Source organism: Hyperoodon ampullatus, assembly GCF_949752795.1.
Source record: "Hyperoodon ampullatus genome assembly, chromosome: 20".
NCBI lineage: Eukaryota > Metazoa > Chordata > Mammalia > Artiodactyla > Ziphiidae > Hyperoodon > Hyperoodon ampullatus.
In genome coordinates, this window is record NC_136933.1 from 16,192,747 (window position 1) to 16,209,415 (window position 16,669).

At 38.9% G+C, this 16,669-nt stretch overlaps 1 protein-coding gene across 3 annotated transcripts in view; it reads right to left on the bottom strand.

The window, feature by feature from the left end:
• The window catches only part of DLC1 (DLC1 Rho GTPase activating protein), a gene marked incomplete at both ends in the record, with an annotated part of 387,952 nt that overhangs the window by 168,708 nt on the left and 202,575 nt on the right, over positions 1-16,669 (bottom strand). For 2 of the 3 annotated variants that reach the window (XM_079726855.1, XM_079726853.1), the window contains one exon: positions 6,398-6,536. The exons of the other annotated variant lie outside the window; for it this stretch is intronic. In XM_079726855.1, the coding sequence (XP_079582981.1) occupies positions 6,398-6,536 (139 nt within the window). Of the gene's footprint in view, positions 1-6,397; positions 6,537-16,669 lie in introns of those variants that run through there. 3 annotated transcript variants of the gene reach the window in all.

Sequence of the window (16,669 nt, forward strand, 5' to 3'; positions counted from 1 at the left end):
TTTTCTTCCATGGTTAGGTCTTCATCAATAATTCCAACCAAATCCTTCAAAAATATCAGCGGTTGTTCACAAGCAATGTGGGAAGAGCACAGAAGGATCAATGCAAACCCATCATCATCACAAATAAACAGCTCCAGCACAGGCCTTCTGGACAGCACATCCTCTTTCTTCAAGAATGGCAGATTATTATTAAGTGACAGGAAGCAGAAATTGAAAAACACATACAACGGCAAGCTTAACTTCAACCTACTCCTTAATCATTTCTCTGCAATAGAGACCTTCCGGTGGAATGTTCTTTTTAATCCCATTTTGGCTTCATGATATAGCTTCTGATGCTTAGGCAGACCTGTGACTAATATATCCCTTCTATTAAGCCTTTGACTTTGGACACATCCCATTTGTGTAATTATAGTGACCTTTGGCAAACTATGCAGACTCTTCCTACATACTATTTTTTTTTTTGTGTGTGTGGTATGCGGGCCTCTCACTGTTGTGGCCTCTCCCGTTGTGGAGCACAGGCTCCGGATGCGCAGGCTCAGCGGCCATGACTCACGGGCCCAGCCGCTCCGCGGCATATGGGATCCTCCCGGACTGGGGCACGAACCTGTATCCCCTGCATCGGCAGGCGGACTCTCAACCACTGCGCCACCAGGGAGGCCCCCTACATACTATTTTAAATGAAGAAAGTGACAGAAGTTTTGCTCCAGAAACAGAGGCATGTGAAATATCCCTTCAAGTGGCAGCCTTGATGTTGAACGTACTTTTTCCCATCCCAGAGCTGGGCCACATGCTTGAAATCTCACCTGCTGGTACGGCTGCTCTTTCCCATGTTTGCCTCCATCTACATAGCAATTTTCAAAGCAGGTTCCAACTCGCTTGGGAAGACTCTCAGATATTGTATACCTAGCCTGACAAAGTCATATGCAAGGACTTATTTCCTCATCGATGTGCGAAAACAGTTATTCTCTAGTCACTTCATTTTGGATTTCAACACGGTCTGCACAAAAGTCACCTTCATTAGATTCTTCTTTGTTTTGCCCCACAGGTACAGAAGTAAATCCCATTTCCATTGAAATGTTACCTTTTCTTTTCATTTTTTTGGACTTGTTGAACTACTTTTGCCCAAAAGGCTAAGGCAAATTATAGGAGTGTCACACTACAGTGGTGAAGCTTCCTTGCAAGCAGGGCATAAGGAAAAGAGAAGTTATACCAACCAAAACTGATGGAGGGTTTACTTACGCCAATGACTTTTCTGAGTACTTTGCATAGTGGCTCATATGATCCTTAAAACAATTTCATGACACAGGTACTATTTTCATCCTTTTTATATTGGTGAGGAACAGACTTGCCCAAAGTTACCCAGTACAAGAACCAGGATTCAAACCCAGGCAGTCTGATGTCACAGCCAGCTCTCTCAGCCACTACAGTATATTTCCTCTCATCAAAGCTGGCCTCAACATCAACATGCTTCTCTTTTTATTGAAACAGTCACATCTAATTTAATACATGCTCATATACACCCTCCAGAAATGTGACCGTGTCTCATGAAGCATCATTAATGGTTGTCTCTCAGGCCCTTCGAAATGTTCTATCGTGTTGCATTCTTCTAGAGAAGTCTTTGTTTACTGGAGGAGCCTGCATATTTTGAGGCATACATCACTCTTGGTTAAAAGGCATTCTATTTGCCCTTACTTGCTTTTCATGGTGAACCAATGAGCAGAAAACAGTTCACAGGAGTCAGTGTTTGTGGTTGCCTGTCGTGGGAAATGGGCCAGAATTCTTGATGCCCTACTGAATTCGGAGCCAATATACTGTACAGTATGTTAAGCATTCTTTTTGCTGGTGAATTGGAGACCTGGTCAGCTGAAATGTAAAAATCCATTTCACAAAAGACAGAAGATGCTGAACATCCAACAAAATACCCCCAGAAGCAGGGGTGGGAGGAGGGTCCAATCTAACGTATGTACTTGAAGCATCTATTTTATGTCCATTGAATCTCATCTGGATTGAGACTGGTCTAAATTTTCCTAACTTCTTCATAGGCAATTCTGTTTCTCTTCCTTCTCTTCAATGTTTAGCAATGGAACTAGTGACATGTGTTCATAACATGTTGAGGTGTTTAGATTTTTTCTCCTTATGTTTCCCTAATAGAATAGATTGAATACTTTTTAAAAAATCAGTGTTTTAAAAAACAACACTATAGAAGTTGTTCTTACCTTTTTAGATGTTTTTAAATAAGAACGAATACTTAATTTCTTTTTGGTTTATTTATTCATTCCACTTTCCAAATTGATGAAAGCTACACGTGCCTTCTGGCTTTTGCCTTACTTTCAGTCTCTCTCTGTCTTTCTCATCTGAATTTTAGTTTCTTTTCTTTTTCCTTAAAGGCAGTCCTATTGGTGCATCAGTCCAAACCTGTTTGTGGAGCTTTGTCAAATATACATCAGAGAATTCCAGCCATCTCATGTATGACAGCCCAGCATCTCAGGCTATAAGAATTTTTGACTATAAGTATTTGAAAGCTACAGTAAGTATTAAGCAGGGACTTTAAATTTAGGGTCTATGGATAGATTTCAAGGTGTCCATGAACTTGGAGGAGGAAAAATTACATTTTTATTGTCACTAAACTTTAATTGAAAGGTAGCATTTCTTCCAGTTATGAATGTTGACAAACTGCCATCCCTGCACACACAATGGTACTAGCTGTCCTGTGACTTTGTCACCAGTAGAAATTCGACTTTTCCAAATCACATTACAGTTGTTGCAGATATCACAACATCTCATTTACATTCATCTCTCCTCTACAGTTATGGTAGTTGTCAAACCCATTCCAGAACATACATGATTGCAGTTTTTCTCTCCACAGATGTTCATGGGATGCTGCCGGCCCGATTCAGCCGCTAAACAGGAAAGCTGAAGATCTGCATGTTGGTCACCTAGATATGGATGTTGTTCCCGAGGATTTCCTCTCTATAATGGTTGGTGACAAGGAGACGAATCAAAGATGACTGTTCAGTTTAATGCTATTAATTATAGCTGCAGCAACAATCTGCATGCTGGTATCTTTAAAAAACATCAAATTTACATTTACTTCCCTATATTTTGAACACATTATCCTGTTAAAGAATTCATTCATCTTATATTGTCACATCAGAAAATTTTGGTTTGAACACCTTGATCACTATATTTCGTTCTAATTGGTTTCTGCTATAATTCTACATATTTTATTTATATATTAAAAATACTTTTCTGAGAAGTGGTTCATATGCTTCACCAGAATGCTAAAGAGATCCATTGGCACAAAAAAGGTGAAGAAGTCCTATATGAAAAGATTAAGGGGCGACAGGATTTCAGGAATAAAATGCTCCCTGGAGCCAAGATGTCCTTGTGCCCAAGGGAAGGAGGCGCAAGGACACAGCAGACATGTAAGAAAGACGCACAATTTGCTCAGAGGATGGTTGTCGGCCCCATCTGTCACCCACTGTTAACCTCAAAGTTCTTATTCCCTGAAAACACAGTGCCATCCTATGCTTTTAGGAATAATGGTTGTAGAGGGAACAGGAGTAAGAGAACCCCTGTGGGCTGTGGGTAGGCAGAACATAACAATTACATATAAAGGAAGATGCAATTAAGACAGCCTGTTCCATCACTCCTCATGACTAGAAGGCCTTTCCCTAGGCAGCAATTCTGTATTTTGTTTATATAAGGCTGTGAATCCTTAAAAATAACAGATGGAATCCTTGTTTTATACATAAGGAAGTTTAAGGCAAGCAGAGGTAAATGATGGTTTGCGTACATAACACCATTTGGGGTAGAAGAACTGGGAACTTCTAAGTTATGTAGCAGGGGTGTGTGTGTGTGTGTGGGTGTGTGTATGTGAAAGAGAGAGAGACAGAGAAAAATAGAGAGCTAAATTGATTGAGAGAGAAAATACCTAACAAGGAAACAAAACTTTGTCCCATGGCCAAACAGTCCGGTCAGGTAAAACCTCTGAAAGAAACTGAAATCTCAGGTTAGTTTCTGAGAAACTTGGTGAAAGTCATCAAGGTAACAATCATCATGGAAATAACATTCCAGGTACTATTAACAGAAGTACTTCCCTCCAGAGGCTTCCAAACATGTTTTACCTGTCATCTCCTTAATTTCACAACATAAGAGCAGCAGGAGGTTTGGACTTTCCACTGCTCTCCATTCTGCAAGAGAGGGCAAAGTGGTGTGATGTAAAATAAAGATTGGATCTGATGTTTAGAGAAGTGGCTTTTTGTGGATAATTAACAGCTAATACTTAGCCTTTGGCCAGTGAGAGGGTGGGGTGCAGAGGAGAAGCTTGAGGGAAAGGATAGAAGTAAGTGGTCTTGAGGTCTGGATGTGCACCAGATGGGTCTACACTTGATTGAGCTATGAGCCAAGGATAAGAGAGAACACAGAAAGAGTACAAGTCCCCAGTAATCAGAGGCAGTTTTTGTGGTAGCCAAAGTCCTTTCTTTTTAAGTATCATGTCTGGATATTCTACTGTGTGAATCACCAAAGAGGTCATATTTGTCTTAGAGAAACCTGAAGATACAAAGAATTTCTTCCTTCAGTGGACCTGAAGCAAAAGTCCTACTTGCTGTTAGAGCTGGGGAAATGTTTAATTTTTCATCACATGTAAAAAGTAACTATTTTTCTCTAAGTGGTCTTTATTCAGTGCTATATTTTGGACTCCATACAGACCCTCAATATATAACAGATAACTGACTAGGCAGAGACAGCAACTTTCCAGGGATAGTATCTTTTTTTTTTAAAGAGGTCAACAGCCGTCAAAAGCTCTTCATTTATGAAAATTTAAGAGGAGGTCTGGGAAGCAAGACTGAATCAACCTTAGTCTCAAATCAAAACACCAAGCTACAATAAGATATTTTTGTGTTATCTTTAATAAGGCATTATTTGTGGAATCTTTCCATTTGGGACGATGGATTTATCAAGAAAAACAACAGTGAAGCAACAGTTTTTATTTTTTGTCCAAGCCTCAACCAATTACAGTCATGAATTTTATACTCTCATATCTTATGTCTTAAACTTCCTCTGGTCAACTGGAAACTGCTATCACTTAAATCTACCTTAAAACCCACTTATTGTAAAGTTGGATTTCTTTAAGGTATCACATTTTACTCTAAAGCCATAATAAAATGATTAAATTTAAAATATTTTACTCTCTCCCCTACCTTATGGTAGACTTGACATTGTTCACTCTCTCCCAGTCCTGGGCAATAGGGTTTAGTTCAAGAAAGAGAAAGATATTCATGAGCATTTGGGACAAATTTATAGCCTAAAAAGATATGTTATCTTCCTAATCTGCTTTATCACAATCATAAACCTTAACTTTCACCTCTTCAAGTCATGTCAGGACAATTAGGTCAAAGTCAAATGGTCTTTTATCAAGAACACACAGCACGGAAATCTGGACTGACACTTGGAGGCCACATCTAATATTTTTAACCATTCAGAACTTCGTTCAATATATGGAAAAACAACTGGATTAACCAAGAAGGTTAAGAAAACACAATCTTTGACCCATCTATGCAAATGACATAAGTATACAGACTTAGCAAACAAGAAGGAGCCATTAAACACTACTGGGATACCTTCCCTGGATTTGGAGAGGTTTTTTTAATTGCGAGATGCTATTCTTTTAATCAATTTATGAATATTCTTAATACCAGAATCAACCAGAAGTTCCCTTTTCCTTAATGTACCCTTTCAAACAGTCTGCCATTTAGTGGCTGTCTCATAAGCCCTAGAATGTTTGAGCTGCACGCTGTATTTATGTTTTATTATATTTCAAACGCCTGCCTCTTGCATACCTGACACCCTCTCGGACCTCAGAGCAGCCCCGGGCTGCCAGAGGAAATACCAGCAGGCTTTCACCAGGCAGGGTACATTACTCCCCTGCCACTCAGCCTCCCAGGCCCCTCTCCTGCTCGCGCCAGGCCACCTCCGCCAGACAAGCTCCACAGCCGACCCTCACCAGCTGAACAGACCTCGGTGCTTTTGCCCGGTGTTGTTCATCACCACTGATTTCCTGACATTTCAAAGGACCTTGCTTTTCTTTTCAAGGTTAAAAAAAAACCTCCAAAACCCACAAAACCTCTCATAAAACCTTATCTAGAAATAACAACACCAGAAATCAGAGAGGCATTGGAGTTAAAAAACAAAAACAAAAACAAAAAACAAACCCACTCCAGAAACGTTAAACCCCAGAACAAGGGAGATTGATTGAAATCATTGCCATGACAGTGATGAACTTTATCCAGCTGATGAGATCATGAATTAACCGAGTTAATAACTGTGTGCCTGTGTATTTCATTGTTTTGCTTTTCAAACCTCTCGTCCTCACCCTCCGCCCTTCACCCCTCACCTGCCAGCCGTCTGTCTCGGGTGTTTTTCCAAATGACATCCAGGGCTCTGGCCGTGGAGTCTCGGATGTGATCACTGAAGGACCTCCGGAGAGGGGCTCTCAGGGGCCGCGCCATCACGTTGGCCTCGGGGTCCCCCATCCGCCGCAGCTGCAGAGGACTTCAGCGCAGCCTTGGCGCAGCGACCATCCCTCGGGGCCGCTCCTGCGGAGGTCCCTCCCCGGCTGCGGGCTGTCGCCGTGCCAGGCGGCCGGGCTGCGTGCGCGCCGGGCCCGGGGGCGAGCGAGCCGCGCGCGAGCCCTGCGCCCTCAGGAGCCCGGCATTGCGGCTGGGCTCGCGCAGCTGCCCAGGGAGCGCCGACTGCAGGCGGCCGCCTGGCCGGTCGCCAGGCCCGCGCGGCGGCCACATCTGGAAAGGCTTACAAATGAGCCCACGACATCCTCGCGCAGCCCTCGAGCTGCCTTCGTGGCTGTCTAGATGCTTCTCGCTTCCTGTGTAATCCAGTAACTTGACTTGGTAGAGCTCGGCTGATGCTCTAGTCAATAACGTGTCCCCCTGCCCTGGCAAGCCAGGTCCCCTTACAGTTTTGAAGGAAAGGCCGGGCAGGAGGCAGAAAAGGGAGGGAGGGGGAGGAGGGGTGGCAGGGAGGTTCTCTTCCATTCTCAAGGATAATTCTCACTCGCATTTATGTTTTGTCAACTCACTTGTGTTTTTAGATTGGGCTGTTTACGGGACAAAGTCCAACCTTTAGTCGTGTTTGTGGGAAGGAGATAGGCTGTAATGAACGTTCTTCACATCGGTCTGGATTCCGGCTAGGAAGCAGACACCTGAGTTTTAAACTTAATATTGATCAGCTCCTCATAATTCCCCTCTAACTATGCTTCTACTTACATTCAGTGGTTTCATCAGATAATTCTAAAGAAGGATCAAATGTCCCCTGATTTTGTGAATCTTCTGGTTCCCAGTAAGCAAATTTCATCGTTATAATTGCACATCAAAAATTCTGCCCAAAAGAATTTAAAAAATAAGTAGTGCCAAGCACCATGAAATCAAAATATGGGCCAACTGCTTCTTTTACAAGATATGTTTTTGAGTTTCTAAAATGCCAAATGAATCTATTTCTCTGCCAATGAATTTGGCTGATTTTTTACCTTTCAATGCATTAATAATCCTCTTTTTTTTTATTGTCCCCTAAATCCAATATTATAATTTTCAATGTTTGGCATGGAGGCTTAATTATGGCATCATATAGTATCTAAGGGCTAGTTTGTCACCTTTGCGAAATTACATAATGCTGTAAAAGCACTTCATAAATTGCACAGCACCATGCAAATGTGAATGATTATCATAATTATTTTTATACATGAAATCATTTTTCAGTCTCCAAATTTTCACAGCGTGCATCCTCTTTCCCATCAACTTTGACAGCTGAATTATTCAAAGGATGATGATTAAATTAGTGCAATTATGCTCACGAGTTACAACTAACACTAGTACCACTGCTTATTAGTAACCCATGTGTCCTAAACTGTATTGTTTCCAGATTGTTCATGCTCTACCAACGTGCTTCTGGTAGATACTTACTTCTTTGCCTTATTATTGGGCTGGGCATAGATTAGGAGGCAATAAGTACCAGCTGCTGAGGCGTGTAGACCTCTGTGCCTGTGGAAGCCAATCCCAAGGGAAAATCCTCCATAAAATCTCAAAAAATTTGACTGCCTAATACCCGGGTCCATTTTAAAGCGAAGTACCCAAAGTCTGTGTGTGTGTGTGTGTGTGTTCCTCCTTCAAAGAAGTCTGGGTACCTTGAAGCAGGTTGACTCATTTCCTGGTCACATGGAACAGGACAGGTCTATGTGGACCCCTTTTGCAGAGGAGCAGCATGAAGCAACCATAGCACGAGCAGTGAACCACACACTGTGCTAGGCATGGGGATGTTGAGCATGAATAAGACACTGGCTCTGTCTCTGAGGAGGAAGAATCACATTGACCACAAATAATTTCAAAACAGTGTGATTAGTTCTATGATCGAAGCATGTGCAAAGGAGCACAAAGAAGGAAAAGGTAGCCTGGATTCCTAAATCCTCTTAGGCACTGACTTCATCTGAATTTCTAGAACTGTGACAGAGTCAGGGGCATACAGTCATTCCTAGCACTGATATCAACAACTGATTGTCTGAGTCATGCAAAGTGACTGACTATAATGGCACAAAGATTTTCTATACCCAAATGCAGAAAGGAAGGGGGAGCAATAAAGGGGAAATAACATTTACTGAGCACCTATGATGTACCACAAACTCTTCTAGCACTGGCTATAGACTCATGTATACAGACCACTATTGTTGTTATACAGACCACTATCGGTGTTATTATCTCCACTTCAGAGAAGAGGAAACTGAAGCACAGAGAGAAAAGGTCAGATAGTAACTGGCAGATCCAGGATTCATACCCAGAACTGTCTGCATCCAAAGCTCATTAGCCTCCCAATCAATTTGAATGGTCAGAAACGAATGATAGTGATGGTAATGACTCATTAAAACTATCTAGGCTCAGTTGATACTAAGCTATGGGCCAAAGCTCCATAATCTTATCCAAATAAAATCACCACTGGACCCATGGTGTGGAGGAAGAAGCCTGAGTTTCAGATGAGTTTTAGGTGATGTTAGCTATGGAAACTCAAGGGCAATGAGTCAAGAGAACCAAGACAATCAAGTCAACGCATACTGTCTAATGATGGAGCATTCAAGTCTGAGCTCCAAAGTGTTCCCAAATGACCCTCCTTCTCCCCTGCAGCACTCGCTTTCCAGGACAATACTCCTAGTACTTTGCTTCTTGGAAAAAAATCTACTTATCCTAAGTACAAGTTCCATTAGGTAGAATGACCTAAGCTATCTGAAAGGTCTTTAGGTCTTTTAAAAAAGGAAACTTACCAACATAAATGTAACATTTATTGATCGATGATTGGAGAGGAGGAACACAGCTAAATGTTTTCCAGCAAGGTGGGCTTTCATTATTGATTTAACCATAACCCAAAGTGGGGTGGGCAATTTGGTCCCTCATTTCTAAAAACTCGTTAAATCCAAATTTCATTGTGAGGCTATTTCAAGTCCTTACGGATGAATCTTGGCCACATATCATGGGTATAGTGTAAAAACCATTCTAATAGACAGCGAATTTTAAATTATTTTTATTTCTGTTTTCTGTCTGCATTTATTGGCCGTTAGAAATGTTCCACACAGAAAAAGTGCTTTTCAGAATTCACTATTTATAGAATAACTCCCCAAGTTTTATTTCTACAAATTTGAGATAATCCAAATCTCCTGTAACTGTGAGAGGTGAAGATAGTATGTGATAATTAGTGTTGGTCTCAGCTTGGCAGATGGGAGGAGTGGGAATATGAGAAGTCATTTGCTGTTTTTCAAGATCCCACTGGGAATTTTAAGAGCAGTCAGAACAGCAACATTATGCTCTAATTGCTTTTCAGAGCCTTCTTTTTGTGATAAAGGGCTAGTTTCAGCCATTGGTGGAGCTGCCCTCTGACCTGGGGAAGCTTTGCAAACTCTTCTAGATCCCTGGAGAGCAGAGATTCTTGCCAGTATACTAAGCTAGAGATTCTGGCTTAAGTACATCTCTAGTATTGTCCATCTAAGAAGATCATCCCACTTTGGTAATGTATTACAGATTTTATCTAATTTTGTCTAATTTATAAATTTCATCTTCTTACTGCAAACAAAACTTTTAATTTTATAGTGTTTCTAGGTGCTGTGTGCTTCGATTTAATGACAGGGACACCTTCTTTTCCAAGCCCGTATAACATAAATCCACTTGGGCCTTATGACCACTCTCATTTGCTGATGCAACTTATTTATGCCTTCTTTGGAGCAATTAGAACATTTAGGATTACCTGAAGTTCTGGTAGGTTCCTTCAAAACAATGTGAGTAATGAAGGGAAATGGAATGTTTATTTAGAGTCACTGCCATGCATGGATCTAGGTCTTTGGTGCAGGAAGGAAATTACTAAAACTCCATTTGGTTAAGTCCTGTGAGTGATCCAGCCCCTGCAACAGGACAGCAGGTTTAGTGAATGACAGTGTCTACCCTGGCCCTACAGGTCGGCCCCAAGGGCTGTAACTCCACAAAGGGAGTTCTCTTCCATTATGTAGGTATCCAGAAGCCCATGACAAGGAGAATTCATAATATGAAACTCTGAAATTCTGGGGAAGGTGTAAATGGTTTCTGTTTGCTCCAGTGAACAACATCTAGCATGTAGATTACATGCTGCCAATGACTGTTTCATTTTGAATTTTGTTTAGTTAGCATGACCATCATTAGTACACTTGCTCTGGCAACTTTATTTCTTAATTGCTTCTGCATTTGGGACCCTAAGGGTTACACTGAATTCGTTGAGAATCTCTTTTGTGACAAACTCAAATGTTCTCAAAGGGCTCAAGTCAAGGTTGTGTACACTATTAGGTATCTATTTATGCTTGATAGACCAATAGACCACAATGACAATTTTCTTCAAATTGGTGATCTCTGACCTGGGGGCAGACAAGATCCTCCTTAGAAGGCAGGAAGAAAATCTTAGAATCTGTATCTATGTATATAGTTATTTAAATATTTCTATTTTTGTCAAATGTGCAAAGGACATAAGTATAGTGATTTATGATCTAATTTATAAATAAGTGTATATGCTCAGAAAGTTTTACTGACAGGAGTTAGTGATCAAAGAAGTTCAGAGACTGTTTCTCTGCAACTACTGATATATACCAAATCATACTATCTTTCAGAGTAAAATCAACTTGTTTGGGGCATAGTGTTGAATAAATGTAGAAGCGGAAAGGGTGTAATAGAACAGGAAGTGAATATAAGGAAAGAGATAAAGACTTCCTTTTCTTCTTGACTGATGCAACAATACTTTATTTCCTTTTCAACTGTGGAATCTCATTACTATCTATACTTTCTGAAACAAAGTTCACCTGGGCTGAGAAAATTCACCTTGCTTGTGAGAAAGGAAACTGCTATTGACTAAATGTTTGTGTCCCCCTTCACAAATCCATATGTTGAAACCTAATCCCCAATGTGATGGCATTAGGTGGTAGAGCTTTTAGGAGGTGATGGGGTCATGAGGGTGGAGTCCTCATGAATGGTATTAGTGCCCTTATACAAGAGAACCCAGAGAGCTCTCTTATCCTTTCTGCCATGTGAGGGCTCGGCAAGAAGACGGTGTCTATGAACCAGGCAGTCAGCCCTCACCAGACACTGAATCTGTCTACACCTTGATCTTGGACTTCCCAGCCTCCAGAATGTGAGAAATAAATTTCTGTTGTTTATAAGCCACTCAGTCTATGGTATCCTGTTAAACCAGCCAAAACAGACTAAGATAGAAACAGGCTTCATTTCAGTCCTGCCCCTTGATGGCTTTGTGATCTTGAGACAGCATTTTCACAACTGCTAAAGAGGGGATTGACTAGTTCACTGATTCTGACCCAGAGCAGGAGATGGAACTGGTGAATATCAGAATCACACAGGATGGGGCCTCTCCTATTAAAGTGGAACAAAAAGTTTAAATAATTCTACTGGGCTAGATGGTCTCATTCCACTTCTAAAACTTACCTCAACAGAATCTTAACTATTAGTAAATTAATTGCCCATTTTTATCCTTTCCTCAAGCTATTTTCAAGTGGCTTTGAATATATTTCTTTGGAATTGTTCATTTGTTTATTTTGGTTTACTCCTTTCTCAATTATTTCTTTTTTATTTTCTGTAGTTGACTCATTTTCTATACTGGAATTTTTGGCAAAGAGACAGGAAATAAAAGATACTAGAGAATAGGAAGAGGAAGTAATGATGCTCCCAGAATTTTTTTAATGTAATAATTTCAGATTTTCTTCTATGTTATGATTTCAGAAGGTTAAAATATTTTTAATTTCTATAGAAAAATCAACAAGGATACCTCACTAATACTAATGCTAAAGAAATAATGCATCTATAATTTATATTTCCTTATAAAAGAATAGGAATAGTGGTACCATAAATTTTAGGTACAGTAAAAACCTCAGAAGAAAATGATTTCCTTTTTCTTATTCTTCATTTTCTTTTAATTTTAAATTCTTCCTTTTATTCCTTTTAGTTTCCTATCCTTCATTCTTCAGTGTAAAATTCCAGTATGTTATTAATTAAAGGAGTCTAGCATTATGACATAGAATTACAGTGATTTCTCTGCTTACTCAGAAGTGTATTATGACTACTTGAATTGCTTTTAAATTGTATTTATTTCAATTTATACTAGCTATTTTATGTATATTTTTATTGAGATTGGGACCAAAAAAAAATAACCTCTTGTTGATTCTGAATTATAAGACTTCCTTCTGAGAAATAAATAAAATATTCAAATGTTTTATTTTACCTTTATGTAAGTCCACTGCCACAAATCTCGGTAAAGAATGCCAGATAGGATTATCCTCTGGATTATAACAATCAACAATAACCTCAAATAACATGCTACACTAATAATAAAATCAAAAGCAATTTTGGATGATGGCTGAATGGTATACTCAAGCATATACATTCAGGCATAATTTCAAAGTCAGATGAAATAGGAATCCAAATATTTGTCTATGTTAATATAACCTATTGATTACACCCTTCCAATAAATGTCATATATTGTGACAAGACCCAAAACACTGCCAATACTAACAGGCTTGAATGTTTTTGTAAAAAAACTCTCTTACAGTTTGACTTAGCTTTTGTCCATGAAGGGATCCTGCTCATAAACACAACACATACACACACACACACAAATACAAAACACTGTTTTTCAGAAAATGTAAAATAGGTAATGCAGGACTGTAATCTCTGAAAGAAGGTTAAAAAAACAAATAGATGAGCTATACTGCCCCAACCTACTGCCTGGGAGAAGTTTCTGGGCCACAGAGTAGAAACAGGAAAACCAAACATAACCTGGCAGTCTTGAGGTGAAAAAGATCAGAGTTCGTGGAGACTGAGGCAGCTAGAATTTGCAGGTCAAAGGGAGTGGCATAGAGAGTGAGCTCTGCAGATCTGCAGGGGGATCTCCCCAAGGCTTTGACTGAATATTGATTGGCACAGGTTAAGAAGGAACTCTCCCAAGCTGAGGAAAGAGGTATTGGAAGTCAGTAGGCAGATAACTTCCTGGTCACACAGTGCTAGGATTAGTTTCTGTTCCCACCAGCTGGCATGAAGAGACCTTGTGTAATCTGGGGCACTGGATGAAATCCCCAAAAGAGTCATGCCTCAGTAGTGGGGCTAAATTAGTGGCAGAAACATGGCTGCTCTGGATCTGCCAGCAGAAGAAAGGAAATAATAAAGATAAAGGCAGAAATCATGGAAATGGAAAACGGACAAACAATAGGGAAGATCATATCTGTTTCTTTGAAAAGATCAATAAAATGGATTAATCTCTAGTTGGATTAACTAGAAATAAAAGGTAAGTTTAACAAGGTTACAAGAGTCAAGGTCAATATACAATAGTCAATTGTATTTCCATATACTAGCAATGAACAATTGTAATTAAAATAAATATCATTTATGATATTAAAAAATATGAAATACTTAGAGGTAGATTTAACAAATATGTATACAAAAACTTGTACACTAAATGCTATAAAACATTGCTAAGAGAAACTAAAGACCTAAATAAATAGAGAGATATACCATGTTCATGAATTTGAAGATTCAACATTGTTAGGGTGTCATTTCTCTTTGTAATCATCTATAGATTCAACACAGAATCAATCAAAGTTCCATAAGGTTCTTTTTTTTAACTTGAGAAGTTGATTCTAAAATTTATTTGGAATTACGAAGGACCTAAATGAACCAAAAAGATTTTGAAAAAGAAGAGCAATTTTGGAGGATTTACACTACCTGATTTCAAGACTTACTCTAAATTGACAGTAATCAAGGAAGGGTGATACTGATTTAAGGACAGACATATAGACCAATGGAACAAAATAAAGATTCCAGAAATAGGTCCATACTACATGTTCAGTTGATTTTTTATAAAAATGCCAAGGAAGCCAATGGGGTAGGATAATCTCTTTCAATAATGTTGCTGGGACAACTGGGTAACCATATGGGAAAAAATAAACCTCCACCTTTACCTCACACCTTAAACATTAACTCTAAATGGACCATGAACCAGAGATCTAAATATTAAGAGTAAAACTCTAAGACTTGTAGAAGAAATTTTGTGACTTTAAATTAGGCAAAGCTTTCTTAGGCCTCAATAAGCACGAATCATTAAAAAAAAAGAGAGAGAGAGAGAGAGAGAACAAAATGGAACAAAAACCTCTGTTATTTTAAAAACACTGCAAAGAAGAGAAAAGTCAAGCCACTGGCTTGGAGGAAATATTTGCAAAAGACATCTAATAAAGAATTTGTTTTTGAAATATATAAAGAACCCTTATGATTCAATTACAAAATGGCAAATAACCAGACTTTAACAAAGGGGCAAAAGTTTTGAAATGACACTTTATAAAAGCAGATATATGAATAGCCAATAAGTATATAAAAAGATGACTGACCTCATTAGTCATTAGGGAAATGAAAATTAAAATCATATTGAAATACCACTACACACTAAAATTTAAAAGACTAACCATACCAAGTACAGTATTGCAGAGGATATGGGGCAGCTGGAATTTTTCTGCATTGTTGGTGGGAATGTAAAATGGTTTAACCAATTTGGAAACAGTTTGGAAGTATCTTATAAAGTTAAATATGCCCTTACCAACTAAATCCCCTTCTGGGTATAACACAAGAGAAATAGTAACATGTGTTTACACAATACTTGTATGAGAATATATATAGCACCTTTTTCCATTTATAGGTAATTCTACAAAAGGCATGACTATAGTGACAGAGATGGGCTTGCCAGAGTTTAGGAATGGGGGTGAAGGTGGGGTGAGATATGCTATAAAGTACCTGAGGGATTTTTTGAGGGTAATGAAAAAAAGCAAATTGGAAAACAGGAAAATAGTTGCAACATAAGTAACCAGTAGAGTGTTACTATATATAATAAATAAAGCACTTCTACAAATCAAAAAGAGCAAAAAAGAAACCATCCAACTGAAAAATAATCAGTGGATTTTATGAACCAGCATTTTGCAGAACATACGGAGGTGATAGAATTGGGAAATAGAAACTCAGTATTCAAATTTTGATATTGCTGAAAATTCTCTGACAAAAGCAAATCATCAGAACTCTGAATTCTCTGAAAATCAGATACACGCCTTCACAGAGAGGTGGGTAGGAAATTGCTGCTTAGAGAATGATCACTGTCTTGGAGTATGTACATACAGAAGTGACATTCCCAGTGCTGTGTTATTAGATCAAATTATATAAGAGAATTATAATAAGGCACTTCAGATGTGATCAATAATAAAATGGATTTGAATAGTATCATGAAAGACTTATTCTATGAATAGTTATTAGTATCATTTCATGCAGTGTTATTAGTATTGGCATGTTAGTAACCAAAATAATAAAAACATTTCAACTCAATAATGATAGGTTATTATTGAATTGCACTATTATATTAGGATATAATATATCCTAATTGTGTGGCCATATATTCCTTTTCAGCGTACCTAATGGAACTTATAAAAATGCTTATTTAACTGAACAGGCATTTTTCTAACAATGTCAGCAAAAGAACATATAGTTTCTTCCTGATAAAAAATAAGCCAAAAATCTCTTCTTGAACATTTTAAACAAGAAGAGAGAAAAAAGGAAAAAAGTGAAACTCTTACTCTTCTGACTGGCTTACAAAAAGCTAAAGAAAGACAAGTCAGAAGAAGAAAGTAAAAAAGAAAAGCCTTGAGAAAAAAAATAGTAGAATTAGGGGAGACGAACATTAGCAATCATTTGCATAAATTAAGCTGTACAGGAAATGACAGTGTGCAAACTTCACTGAAAAAGGGCATCTGAAGTGCAGGTTGAGCTGCTCCCCACTGAAGGAAAAAAAGAAGATGGTGAAGGGCAGTGGAGTTTTTAGCAAGTTCTTCTTTTGGACAAATTCCTTTTCTTTTGTTTGTTCCTGCACTGCTTCCCTAAACTTGAATTGGAGACTTGGGAAGTTCTGACCCTAATTTTCCCTCACACTCATTGTTGCCTTGGGCTTCTTGGTCTCAGACTATTCAGTGTGTGGCCATCTCTGACCATCTGTCCAGATGGTCAGGGTCTGGACAGATGGTCAGAAATGAGCACAGAAATAGAGAGGAAGCATTTAGAA